Source organism: Mus caroli, unplaced genomic scaffold (assembly GCF_978045245.1).
Source record: "Mus caroli unplaced genomic scaffold, Mus_caroli_1 scaffold_18, whole genome shotgun sequence".
Classification (NCBI taxonomy): Eukaryota; Metazoa; Chordata; class Mammalia; order Rodentia; family Muridae; genus Mus; species Mus caroli.
The window spans coordinates 27,080,812-27,095,119 of record NW_028227273.1 but is presented as its reverse complement, the minus strand read 5'-3'; the positions used below and the strand labels follow the sequence as shown (position 1 = coordinate 27,095,119).

General features: G+C 43.1%; 1 protein-coding gene across 3 annotated transcripts in view; it reads right to left on the bottom strand.

Annotated features, from left to right (window-relative positions):
• Arhgap28 (Rho GTPase activating protein 28) overlaps positions 1-14,308 on the bottom strand; it is a 162,420-nt gene that overhangs the window by 46,393 nt on the left and 101,719 nt on the right. For all 3 annotated transcript variants that reach the window (XM_021149846.3, XM_029470857.2, XM_085832877.1), the window contains exons 3-4: positions 11,098-11,315; positions 1,505-1,594 (exon numbers count right to left, since the gene is read on the bottom strand). In XM_021149846.3, coding sequence (XP_021005505.1) covers positions 1,505-1,594; positions 11,098-11,315 — 308 coding nt within the window. The remainder of the gene's footprint in view (positions 1-1,504; positions 1,595-11,097; positions 11,316-14,308) is intronic.

The following is a 14,308-nucleotide window of genomic DNA, read 5'->3' as shown; positions in this document are numbered from 1 at the left end:
ATTGAACACAGTTAGGTGGCCAATGCTCCTGGGGACATCAGCTTGGTTTCTTCAACACAGGGTTGGGACAAGGACTCAACCCACCAGGTGAAGGAGTCGGTTCCCATGCTAAAGGCACCACTGTGCTGTTTGTAACTGCTGGGTTTGGGTTTTTTTTTGGGGGGGGGGGGTGTTAATCATAAGTTTCTTAATCTGTGATTAAAACAAACTCCTACATGTTTAAGTCAAGGGTCCTTAGATTTTCTTCCACAGGAAACACACACAGATGCCACTGGCGACTCGGAACAGATGGCACAGTTGTATTTTACAGTGAGTTATGAATCAATGACAGGCGCTGGGTTTGATTTTTCACCTAAGAGACTGGCAGTAAACTAGATTGACTACGTTGCCTCTTCAGCAAACTAACCTGTGCAATAAATATTTCATCTGTGTTGACTAAACATAAGAAAAACGCCTTCTTTCATCTCTCTGAGAGGTAATCTATAGACTAGGATTCCGATGATAGGCGTTGGATTGTAAATCCTTTATAAGTATCCAGTCATAGGGCCATCTGTGAGTCAGTCAAAGATCCACCGTATGGAATATGGATGACCATTAATGCTCTGTAAACAGCGGCCTGCAAAGTAAATATCTGGGCTACCAATGAACTTGTAAGACTTACTATGGGCTGGCTTTTAACCAGTTGGTTGAGATACAGCAGATGTGTAATTGACTGCACAACTAAACTCAGCGACTATGTATATAAAGCACATAATTTGATGAAATTAATTAAAAGTTTTGTCCAAACTTAGATCCTATGGAATCAGCCATTACTACAGTCAAGATAGTGAATGTCGCCAGCTCCCCAAAATGTGCTCATGTCCTCTGGGAGGTGTGGGGGGGATCTGTCCTTTCCTCCTTCCTTTATCCCAGTCCCCAGGAAGTCATTGATGGCCTTGCTCTAGTTGTGGGTTATTACCTGCTTCTTGTATTTTTATACTAGTTGAATGTTTTGTCTGGCCTCTCTCACGCAGTATTAGTTTGCAATCAACCCACACATGCTACGAATGTACCGCCAGTAGACACACATATGTGAAAAGCTCCAGAAAGCTGTAAGTGGAGCCAGCATTCTAGGCTCAACAAAGATGGAGCTCTGGCTGTTGCTCTGTCTCGCTGGGCTCTTCCATTGTGGGAGTGAGTGACGATCAGGAGTGACTATGGAAGGGGGGGGGGAGCAGTCTAGGAGAGGGAAGGAAGGGAAAAGAAAGGAAATTCTACTACCGAGTGATGACGGAGTTGCATGTCTGTTTTTATAGAATGTGTAGTTGCATATTTACCTATTAACTTGGGCTGGCTCACTGCTGAATGCTTTTCTTAGAAACTGATGCGAAGCAGAAATTGATCAGGTATGTTAACAGATGCCGCTGTCCCACCACTTCAACCACACTGCACCATCTTAAAGTTCGGCATGGATGGCTTTCTTGAACAAATGGCTTCATTCGTATCCCCCCCCCCCATAACTTACCAGAGGCCTGCTTGTCTTGGTAACTCCTGGCAGATCTTTTTCTTCCTTGGTACCGTCCAACTGAGTAGCATGCTCACAAGAATCACTAGGCTAGGGAAAAGAAGTGAAAGTCATTTTCTCCAGCTTATCGATGATGCAAACATGGCTATGTATTATATTATGCATTACATTAGAGCTCATATACATACAAACATGCTTACATGTGATTCACATAACTGCACAAAGACTCACAGAGTTCATGGCCACCTGTGTTTATAGGGCACTTACCAATTCATCAATGATCTTACCAAATACCATGAACCACAACAGAACTACTCCAAAGCCAGGCACTGCCAGCTGCCTGCCCGTGTTCTCTTTTCTTCTTTAAGTGTTTGGATATCATGATTTCGTTCTATGATGCTGTCCTCCTAAAGACTCAGTGTTACTGTGTGATGCTTATATCTAGCAGGAAGAAAATAAAATTCTATTTTGGAGGATTGTTCAGAAAGCTTAATAGATCTTCCTACAACAGAGGGAACCAAGCACTTTGTTGTGACATTTTTGAGAATTCTGGAATCTTGCTCTCCTTAAAAACCACAGAAGTAGTATAAGAATGTGCTTTCATTTTAACCCCAGGTGTGGGATGTGGGGCTGCTTCAGACTGTCTGCAGCAGCTGACCACGGTTTGCTTCATGCTCTAGCAGAGGCATGGTTTTGCCAGCTGCAGATAATTTCTGCAATTGTGTGACATTTGAAATTCTGAGAACTTCTCGTGCAGTGCATAACTAAAGGGCCCAGAGAGGCAGGGTGGGTGGTTTCTGGAAAGAAATTAGATACCGAAGTCTCTCTCCCCTCTATCCTTGTTTCTCTCCTATCTAATGGTAGGGGGTGAACCCAGGGCGGGAAAGGGTAGAATAAAGAAGAACCCACACAGCAGCAAAGGGCAGTTGTCCTTTGTGCTACTCTGGGGACACGAATGTGTTTCCTGGGTATCACATACCCTACAAATCTATGCAATCTCCTCAATGCTGAGAGGAGGAGAACTGAAAGATGAATTCTGGCAGGTCGATGTTTGACTGCCATGTCAGCCTTGGCCTTCCAACCTTGAGCCTTTAAAGCCAAATGTAAAACCTAATCCTGTCAGGACCCAGCTGACTAATAAAAGCATCAAAACCGAACTTACAGAAAATACTTGATATTTGTCTTTATGAATCTGGCCTGTTTCATATAACACTGGAATCTTCATCTTCCATTTGTTTCCTGTAAAGAATTCACTCAATTCCATGTTTTTATGGCTGAATAAAGCCTCAATGTATATTTGAATAAGTAACAAACAAAACTGGATGTATGGTTGCATCCCACAAGGGTTTATATATTCATATCAAGAGGAGGCAAATCTTTTTTTTATCCAATTAAGAAATTAGTATTAGACTGAGAACTTCATAAACTCATAATACTGAGCCATATATTTCATCTCCACCTACAGGATACTGGAGAGTCACCGGTTTTCGTGATGTATGAAGTGTATTGGCAGCTAAGATTTCTATGTGCAAAGGACACTGGCTTTGTAGAGCTCATGCAGAACACATGCCAAGACTGAAATTTTCTCAAAAAGGCATCACCCCAGTAAGAAATAAATATTATATTCTATGGTTGAATCAACTTTCTGAAAAATGAAACATACTAGACATCACAGCAATCAAAAGCTGTTCTGTCAGATCTTAGAAACTTCAATTTCCATAAACCTCCCCACAATGTACCTAGTGGTAAACAAAACAAAACAAAACAAAACAAAACAAAACAAAACACCAGTTTGCAAGTGGAGACACTGCTCATGAGGCAATGCAGGAAGTGGTTCAGGATAAAAAATGAGCACCCCCCCCAAGTCATGCCTTGTCACTCGTGGATAGAATATATCTTTATAAGGACAGATCTAAGCGGGGCACCATGGTCTGCAGAGGCAGGGGATCAGGATCTCAAGGCCATCCTTAGTGACATAGCACATTTGAGGCCAGCCTGAGCTTTAGAAAATTAGGTCTCTAAAGCAATAAAACAGATCCCAGATGGCACTGGATCCCACACAGTGGTCCATCAACCTTCAGAAGTGGATAGAAATTCCTGGAAAATGAGTTGGTAGTGTTACAGGCATTCTGAGCCAAAGAGTCGCATCACACTGCTTTCAAGCAAAAAAAAAAAAAAAAAAAAAGAAATCCGTAAAAAATCAAACAAGCAAACAAGTCCAGAGAGAAGAACAGAAGGGGCAAGCGAGCAATTCACAGGACAGTGGACGGTAAAGTGTTTCTCAGTGGAGAGGCCACCCAGAGCCATTCTCTGCCTGAGTACTGACAGCCGTCTGCAGCTATGTTTAGTCTGAGAGGCACCCAAGTGAAGTGGGCTACCTTTTTTGGGCAGGTTCTGAGCTGGGGCAGCTGTCTAACACAAGGGCCAAAGCAGACACCACTGCCATGTTATTCTGGATTCCGTGAAAGAGAATGGGAGAATGCAAGCAAAACACCAGTTCTACACAGAGCAGACATCAAGTCATTCTCTTCTCCTTTACAGCACAGAAGTCCCATGGTCAACTTACATGTACTCCGAAACAGGAGTGCCCCCTACATCATACATATTCACTCCCATGTGCCTCCCGCAAATGCATACACACTCAAGGCTGCCTCCAGCACATGTATACACACTCAAGAGTGCCTCCAGCACATGCATACCCACTCAAGGCTGCCTCCAGCACATGTATACACACACAAGTGTGCCTCCCACATGGTATTTACCCTTAGAAAACAAGAGAAATGCTATAGGTCTATTGAGGAGAACTAAAGTACTATTGGGTGACAGGAGGAAGTCAACAAAAGACTTGCCCTCAAGTGTGGGAGCATCACACGTATACATAAACTATAAGATTATTTATGCCTTAGTTTGAGTCTCTTCTTCTTTGTTGTTTCAAAGTAAAGTTTATTTACTTTGAAACAACGAAGGTTGCCTGATTAGGAAAAAAAAATCCTTCTGCAAACTTCCTGATGCCCAACTTCCTTTACCTTACCAAAGACCATTTTTTTATCCCCAGGGATAACTGACATTGTTTCTTCATTCAGACCTGCATCCCAAACTTTTAAAGAAAATGACCTGGTATATAACAACAATCATTTGAATCCTGAGGAAAAAGTTAAAGTGCATTTTAGCACAGAAACGACCTCTCTGATTTTAGTCAGACTCACAGAATTGACCTGTGCAGGTAATCATGGGTTATGAGTCATAGCTACACAGTCACGAAGTCTGAGAGAAACAGCCATAGATATGGCTGCATACCCAGTCATGCCTGCAGTTAGCTATTTGCCTATCAATATTGAGGTCAGATTAAATTCTACAGACGAAAATGTGCATTTTTTCTTTGGAGAAGGCACTGTCAGCTGTCTTCCTAGTCACCAGTCTTCTGTGTTCATAAACGGTATCTTGATTTTTCTCCCCAGAAGTTCTATGTCTAGTTAAAACAAAAAACAAAAGCCCAGCATCTCAGCTTCCTTTGAAGCTAAGGATGGTGTAGCTCTGAGCCAGGAGGTATCTGGAATTCTCCCAAGAAGGATTTCCAGGGAAGCTGAGATTGGAAGGACAGAGCCATTGATGAAATTCCAGGAACTGTCAGGAACACGGATACGGTGATCTGACATGTCAGCACGTTGGCGAGGGCTGTGAGCGGTGGCAGCATAGAAGCACAAAGGGAAGCCAAGTTCCTGGCAAGGAGAGGGACTACCTACCTCCAGCTCCACTTAAAAAGAGAAAAAGTCCTATCTAGTACTTCAGCTCAGCATTTCCTGTGCTGTTACATGCAGTGCCATACATGCAGTCCCATGTACAAACAAACTATATATAATACAGTACACAAAGACATACTGCATGACTATATCTGTAGAGCTGATTACCAGTTAGCTCTGCCTTTTACCTAAATGTTTATCAATTATGAAGTTGGGGATAAATTAGATCAATGGCTTCCTCGTTTAAATGTTCTTGAAAAAGAATATTTATTCATGTTTTCCAAACCCTAGAGCAACGAACACCTTTGTGTACAGACCATGTGCTAATCATCCAGAGGGGGCTTGGCAGTTTTTGACTTAGAATATCATGACTGTACTAAAACAAGAGCCAAACCCTTATTCCTTTATTACAGGGCAGCGCTGGGAAACTAATTTACTCCCTATTTAGTGAAATCATAAAACGGATTAGGGCCCATAAAAATCGTTCTTCCTCAGCCTGCCTGACCATGTTTTCTGTTTCCAGCAAAGAGTAGAGATTCCTTTGAAAGGGGGTAGAAAAACAAATTAGGTTTTAAAGTAACTAGTGAATCAGGACAAGAGAATTGGATCAAGTGAACAACACACACACATATATACACACATACACTATTGTCTCCCTCCCCTGCCAATCAAACCCAGCATCAGAAGATTCAGTAGCTCTTGAAAACTTAGATCTGGAAAGCACTCCACATTTCATCAGCAGAAAAAAAAATCATAGGAAGTTCCTGGAAGATTAAAAAGAAAAAAAAATTCCTAATGTAGAGAAATTCCCAGCCTGGAAAAAGGCACCACAGAAGACTGAGGAGAGCAATACTGAGCCCCCAAACCTCCAAATTAGCTCAATAATGTTGGAAAATCCTCAACCTGGAAAATGATACAAGAGCCAAAAGAGCAGAAGTTAAACGCTTAGCCCCAAACCCCACATTCAGAAAGAAATTTTCAAAAGTTCGGAACACAAAACGGAAACTCATTTTTCTTGGTAAAGGGTGACACAATGCTTTTCCCTGCTGGAACGCTGAACAGCAAACTCAGGTGACTGTGCCCTTCCATGGCGGTGCCGTGGCTGCTCTGATAAGGAAGTTGTGCCCATGGACGGACGGCAGGGCAGCTGAACTATACCTCAGCTGGGGCTTTTTGGCAAATAAGGACAACAGTACAAAAGAGGAAGTTTGCTTTGCCTGTGAAGGAAACAATGTTCTTCAGGCATCTTGTCACTTAGGCGTCGATGTCACATGACTTAAAGAGAAATGTAACAGGTGACAAGCTTGTCCACCAACAGTCACAGGTCCTTTACATTTCAGCGTTTCGGTGAGAGAGCAGAACCATCCAACTATGTAAGGAGCACTAACCAAAGTCAGCACAAGCAATCAATGTCGTCTTCCATCGAGAAGCGCACATCCACAGCCAGGGATGAAAATCGATCTAACAGTAACAATGGAAATGAAAAACAATGACTCTAAAAATAAGCACAGGACCTGGAAGGAAACAGCTCACAGGCCTTTGGAGTTTAAGCTCTGAGCTGCTGTCTTCACACAGCTAATTGGTCATTGTAGTGGGGGAGGCCCCACAGGAGCGGAGTGCTTCCCTGGCCTGTGTGAGCCCTGAGACTTAATCCCTGTGCACAAAACCAAGGTCACCAAAGGACAGATTACTCTCATGAAAGAGAAATCAAAGGAAGGGAGACTGTCCACAGATGAATGAGTATTAAACTCTGAAAATTCATGGAATTTCAAAGTACAAATTCAACCGCAGCCAAATGACTGACTTTCACTAATGAGGTTCATGGGATTTTTAAGAATGTAAAACAAACACATACAATAAACAAACAAACAAGCAAACAAACCCCTGGGAATTAAAAGAAAAGAATCAAGAGACACAGAGATCAGTCCAATCCCAAAGACCTCCCAACAGGTGCTCAGGAGGCCATGCACCCGCGAAAGGGTTTATATTTGTTTGACTATTTGTATTTGTTTAACTATTTGTTAGTGCTCAAAGTTTTCATTTAATGCAGACACGATAGATATTGCAAAAAAGGTGGGGCTGGTACAATTTCAAATCCCAAGAATAAAAATAAAAATGCTTCGACTTCTATTCAATGAAGGAGCAGTGCTCACTGACGTAGCTGTGACGCCTTCCCAGGGATGGCTCATGACAGATGACTGAAGATTGCAATTCTGAAAGAAGGTGAATTTAAGCTTGGAATATGATGTGGAAAACTTTAAGAAAATTAATATGGTTTGAGTATCTCATTTTCAAATTATTCAATGCATATCTTCACTAGTTAAGTACACTGACAAAAGCCACGTTTAAGATTGGTGCAGAATCTTCTTACAGAACTGAGAGGCTCTGGAACAGTGAGTTGGCTCAGCATGTAAAGGCGGCTGTGGCCAAGGCTGACAACTTGAGTTCACTCTCCAGGATCCACATGCTAGGAGAAAATCATGGATGTTGTCCTCTGACCTCTACAAGTATAGCACATCATAGCACCCACATACATACAAGTACACTCGAATACACATACAAACACATATGTGCACTTGGGCACACAGACAGCATACATACATGTATGCACACATGCATGCACTCAGATGGGAGGGATATATAATTAAAAAGAAGTGTACTGAAGAAGTGAAATAATAGGTGAATATTCAATTGATGTTGGCAAATGACTCCAAAGAAAAAGAGAAAAGAAAGGAGGGAGAAAAGACCAAAGTGAGAAAGAGAAAAGAAGGAATGGGAAGAGGGGACACAGAATCAGAAGCCGCAGAGGGAGGGAAGACGAAGGAGGGAGGAGGGAGAATGAAAGAAGGAGGAGGAAAGAGAGGCCAATCAAACCTGGACAGATGCTGAGCAAGGGGATGGGGGGAAACTGGTATTTATGTCGTTCAATCAAAACAGGAAGTTGAAAGAGTCCCAGTGCATTCCTTACAAGGTTCCAAGTTTCTTTATTCACAGAAGATGCTAAAATCTTTTAGGGAAAGCATCAGACCATATATACCCGAAAGGTGTTCTTTCAAAGACCAGGTTTGTGTGACCTTTACCTGTCTGATAAGGAACAGCCTGGAGTTTTAAAGCAGCATATTCAACGCTGGGCTTCTTGGCTCTTCTTTTGTCTGCAGCTACCCACCCCTTACCTCATCCCTCATTCCCATTTTTCTCTGAAACTGGGATATACCTGAAGACATAAGGCAGAGAGAAGAAAGGGTTCTGAGGTCTCTTGTGTGTGGTGAACTAGGCACTCTGACCTGCCCGGAAGAAACAGTTAATATCAGGTTGCACCTGAGAAAAACTAAACTTTCTGCTCTGAAAGATAGATGTTCCTTCAGAGAGGGTCAGAATCAAAGAAGGAGATGGCCACAAAAAGCTCTAGATCTATTTTGTATTGGTGTTAGTTCAGTCTAAGGTGGTAATTACTTCCATGTCTGTGAGCGCATTCTAGCTATAACAATTCAAAGAAGAAACAGGGATTTGGCCTGATGGTTTCAGCCCATCATGGAAGGAAAGGCACTGTGGAATAGTTCAGCTTTGGGTGGTAGAAACACACAGAGAGCCTGTTTGTCTCTTGGTGAACCAGAAAGGGGTAGGAATAATCTTCAAAGGTCTGGCCCTGTGACCTACTTCCATCAACCAGTCCCCTGCCTCCTAAAGGTCCCTCCAACTCCCAACAGAATACTGCCAGGTGGAGAACAAGCAGCCAGACAGGAGCCCATGGGTGGTATTTTCCATATAGGATTCAGGATGTACCCATAGATCCATTCTACTTCACCGTTTGCTGGAGTAGAGCCCAACCTCTGAAGTAGCTGGAGATAGATTTGGTAAAGAATGCAGGTAGGCAAAAATGTAAAGACTACTGCAATATGATCCCAGAAACAACTGAAAAGCAACCCAGGGAATTGAACCTATCAGGGCAAATTTTTCATTGGCAGACATCCTTGCCAGGAAGTCTACAGCTAAAGTCCTTCAGGGGACAGAAGCCATCTTTACTCTACTGCCAGAGAAGAAAGCAATTCTTCCTCCTGAAAGACACAGACTTCAACGAAGCTGAAAGTTCAAATGTCATCGAACTCACAGTACACAGCAAGGTATATCACCATAATAGATGACAGAAGATTCTAGAACTCTGCTGTTCAAAACAAAAGCTACAAGTCATATGTGACTGTTTTGATTTATATCAACTGAAGTTAAACAAAATTCAAATTCAGTTAACTGCCTTTCGCAAATGTGTTGGAGGCTGTCACATCAGACAAAATAGAAATAGACCATCGCTATCATTCTATAAAGTTCTGAAAGACAGTGTTATTCCAGGGTAATATTATCACAGCTGCGTTGTGTTAACTAGGCATATGCAAGCTCCCTGGCAACTACTGTTTATGATAAATATATCTAAGAAAGAAGGTACAACCTGAAATGACTCTAAATTGGAGACTCCATCCATGATTGCTACCCATGATGGCCACCACGGCTCACATATTTGATGACTTAGTCACCAGGGAGTGGTACTATTTGAGACTTATTAAAAGGATTAGGAGGCATGGCCTTTTTGGAAGAGGCATGGCCTTGTTGGAGGAGGTGTGTGACTGGGAGTGGTCTTTGAGACTTCAAAGCCCACACCAGATCCAGCATATATCTCCCCCTCCCCTACACACCCTCAGCCTGCAGATCAGGATGTAGCCCTCAGCTTTTTCTCCTGGGCCATGCATGCCACCATGTTCCCCACCATGATAATAATAGACTACACCTCTGAACCTGTAAACCAGCCAAGCTTAAATGCTTTCCTTTATAAGAGTTGCCTTGGTCGTGTGTGGTGTCTCTTCACAGAAAGAGTAACCCTAAGATGCTCCCTACCATCCTTAGTGTCTTATGTTATGTCAAGACTGATACTTCAATGGAACGCACAAGAACCCTAAGTCCGATGCGTTAACTGAATTAAATCTCCGTGCTGTGGCACAGTACCAGCTTTCTTTTATCCTGTGTATTTATCAGCCCCAAGTCTCATGAATCCTCTCTGCATAGCATCGGGTAAGGGAATCACGCACATAGAACGCATCCAATAAATATCTGTTGGGATAGTGCACACAGAATGCATCTGATAAATATCTGCTGTATCAAGACACACTGCCATGCAACTCTGAGATGGTGCAATGAGAGAAGGAAGAGTACACTGGAAGAACTGCTAGTCAAAGGGAGAGTACATTGGAAGAACCATTAGGCCAGCTGACAGAAATGTGAGAGTGGGGTTACTATTGGCACCAGCAGGGGCACTACAGTCACAGAACATCTATGGTCAAGATGGAATGCCATCAGCCATTTCTCACAAGAACCACACCACTTCCCTAGTTTGTTTATAATTGTTCATTTGATTGGTTCTCGTGTCTTCCAGTTTTGTTTTGTTTTGTTTTGTTTTTTATCATATTGGAATTTCTAAACCTAAAGGTTCTCTATTCATTTCTCTATACTACCATTTAAAACAACCCATGTGGCCTCACGTATAAGCTTTGGTATTTCCCTAGAGCCTCTGTGCCTTGCACAGAATCTCCTAAGACTCCCAACCCTGAAGGTTCACTCCACTGTCAAAGAAGTTACTCTCTAACTTCAACAGAAAAAGGAGTAAACCAGGTCTGCAGGGAAAGCAGCTGTAAAGACAACTGATCACTCGGGCCTCAGAGTGTAGGATGCTGCAGACCTGTTGGCTGTAGCTTCCTCCGAGAGTTAACATGGACCAGCCTTATCGGAGGTATTTTCCCATCTCCGCTACACCCTCTCACCCCGAGACCGCAGCAAATGTCTTCTGAGAACAAAATATTTGTTACATACAGGAGATTCGCTGACTCCAAAGATGTCTCTGACATCCCTGACGGGTTGTTTATTCTTTTTCCTCAGAGTCTGGGTATATGTGTTGTATCTCTTTTTCACTGCAGCAGCTTGGGTCCGAGTCAATGTAGACAGGAGCGCTTTACCGTCTTCCTCTTCGTTGCCAGAGATCAGAGTTGACAATCCCACATCTTGTAGCCACTCTGCTTCAAGCTCTCCTTCTGGGAAACAGCATGAACAAGGCAGATTAGGGCCTTTTCTAGAGGAATGACAATACAGGTTGCTACAGCTCTATATACCGATAGTCAGACATATCAATCAACTATATAAAGTTATCTTTCTGTTGTAGCTTTGAGATGAGGTCTTAAGCTCATGATCTTCCTGCCTCTACCTCCAAAGGCTGGGATGGTACCACTCCCCACCACAGCCAACTAAGATTGTCTTTCTTCTGCATGAATTATGAAAAGAATGAATGGAAAGTCTGTACTTTTTTTTTTTTTTTTTTACATAAGCAAAGTCATAAAGGCTGCCCAGGAGAGCAAGGATAATGTTGCAACTATGGAAGGAAGTTTACCTCATCAGAGGATGGAAGACAAGGCGGGTGTGGACTACTAATTTCAAAGGAAGACGAAATTTGAATGTTTTGATTTAAAAGTGTAACAGAAAAGGCATGGGTTGGTAGGACACAAACACTTTTTTCCGGTCACTCCAATGCAGCTTCATATCCACCCCTTAGTAGCTGACAGACGTTGGTAAATGTTGTCTCCAGTCCTCAGTTTCTCCTTAGCAAAGAGCACCATGCATTCCCACTGCCTTACACTGCTCCAGCACCCATAATGAATACCGGCTTAACTTTCTCCTATCAGCAGTGGGGCTCAGTCACCCTGACAGAATCTCAGCTTTCTATGTCTTCACTGGCTCTACCTTCTCTCCTGCTGACCATGTTGTGTGGGATGGCCAAAAGCAACCTAATAGACTCTCCTCCTGGACTGTACAGAGCTCCTGCTGCTGAGCCCACCTCTGGCATACACTCACCCCACCAAGTGGAAACTTGCTTTAAACTCACTAGTTTGAATCCTGCACTCCAGTTAAGGCCTTGTTCCACACATATATAATCCTTCTGTCTAGATTCCTATCTATGGCTTGAGTATAAGTCCTGAATGGCTTTCCCTTCAATCTTGGAAAATAATGGACCTTTTTTCTCTGGGATCGACAGTTAATACATTGCTTCTGCTAATCCATGCGTCTGTGGTATTGCTGACCCCTTGCATCCCCTGGCCAATGAAATGGAGATAAGTCAGCCCAGAGCACAATAGAAACAAGGATTCTTGTTATTTGCTGTAGGCACTCGGCCATCATGCCACTCATCAAGATGAAGAAGTGCCCCATGAAAGGCATACCAAAAACATCCACCTCCACCTCCCCTGGAGCTCCATCAGGGCAGGGCCACAGGGTACAGCCACCATCCCGAGAGAGAACACAATTCCCAATTAGAAGACTACCCCATAATAGGGATAGTAAGAAAAATCACCGGAGCCACGAGATACTTTCTCAGAAACTTTTGATGAATTTGGCAAAGAACCGGGAATTAAAGAGTTAAGAGCTGGTCATCTTCCTGAAACTCTGAACATGTGGCAATCTGTCCATTTTTAAGGAAGCAATTCAAGCCCCAAGGTTCATCTGTGAACATTAATTACTAATGTAGACAGAATGGATGAGAGCTAAAGGAATTCAGGATAATACCCCCATACAGAAAGTCCATTGCACGTGCATCACTGGGAACTACGCTAAGCAGGCTTACCAGGAATGCGGGGTGCTTGGGGAGTAGACCCAACTGATGTGTAAACTCATCTCAGAGTCTCAGCCTATGAGTCCTGAACACTGCTTGCACTGTTGTATCATCCGTATATAAACAGACAGGGTGAATGCGCCCTCTGAGTCCCATTCACTAACTTGGCAAATAATCTTATTTACGACTGTACTTTCATTTGCTTGCTCTGTAAACTGCCCCTTTAACAGAAACGGAAGGTGAGCTGCTGGGGTTAGCTTTGGTGAAGCGATGACACTTGGGCTATGGTGAACTCAAACCTGAAGGGCTTGGAAGGGCAAAGCTTAAGCCTTGGGCAAGACTATCAAGTCTAGGGATGAAGTTAGAAATACAAATGAGGGGCTGGCGAGATAGCTCAGCGGTTAAGAGCACTGACTGCTCTTCTGAAGGTCCTGAGTTCAAATCCCAGCAACCACATGGTGGCTCACAACCATCCGTAATGAGATCTGATCCCCTCTTCTGGGATGTCTGAAGACAGCTACAGTGTACTTACATATAACAATAAATATATCTTTAAAAAAAAAGAAAGACAAATGAATACTAATGTTCTAAAAGCTGGATTGTGTTTTCTTTCGACTTACGTGAGGAATAATGAAAGAATGGCAGTTGGGGGTGGGGGACTACAAAGTTTACATAAACCCGGGGTAATGATGGTCTAAAACTTCAGACCTTCCACTGGGGCAGAACATAGCTAGAATGTTTTCCTAGGCGAGAAGTATCCACAGTGGATGCGGATATAATTCTCATTGGCTGAACTATGAAGAATGCAGGCTCACATTCCTACTCCCAGCTGTCACATGTATCAATCCAGAACACCCCACTGATTTTGGCTCCACATACTCAACGGCCTACTCAGTGTCAACCTGTTAATCATGTTCTATTCAATGCATTAAAGCCTGCATGCTTTATATATGCTCAGCCCTGGGAGTTGCACTATTAGAAGGTGTGGCCTTGTTGGAATGGGTGTGGCCTTGTTAGAGTAGGTGTGTCACTGTGGGTGTGGGCTTTAAGACCCTCATCTTAGATCCCTGGAAGCCAGTATTCTGCTAGCAGCCTTCAGGTGAAGATGTAGAGCTCTCAGATCCTCCTGCACCATGCCTGCCCAGATGCTGCCATGCTTAGGCCTTGATGATAATGGACTGAAACTCTGTACCTATAAGCCAGTCCCAATTAAATGCTGTCATTTATAAGAGGTGCCTTGTTCATTATGTCTGTTCACAGCAGTAAAACCTAACTAAGACAAAGCCGGAGTTTATAATCCTCAGGCCCCACCCTGGTCCTCTTTCAATATGCAAAGCCCACTGCCAACTAATGAGGCAACGGGTGAGTGCAGCCTTATTAGGTAGGAAATAGCATTTACAGGTAAGTTATGGGTTGACTGTGTTG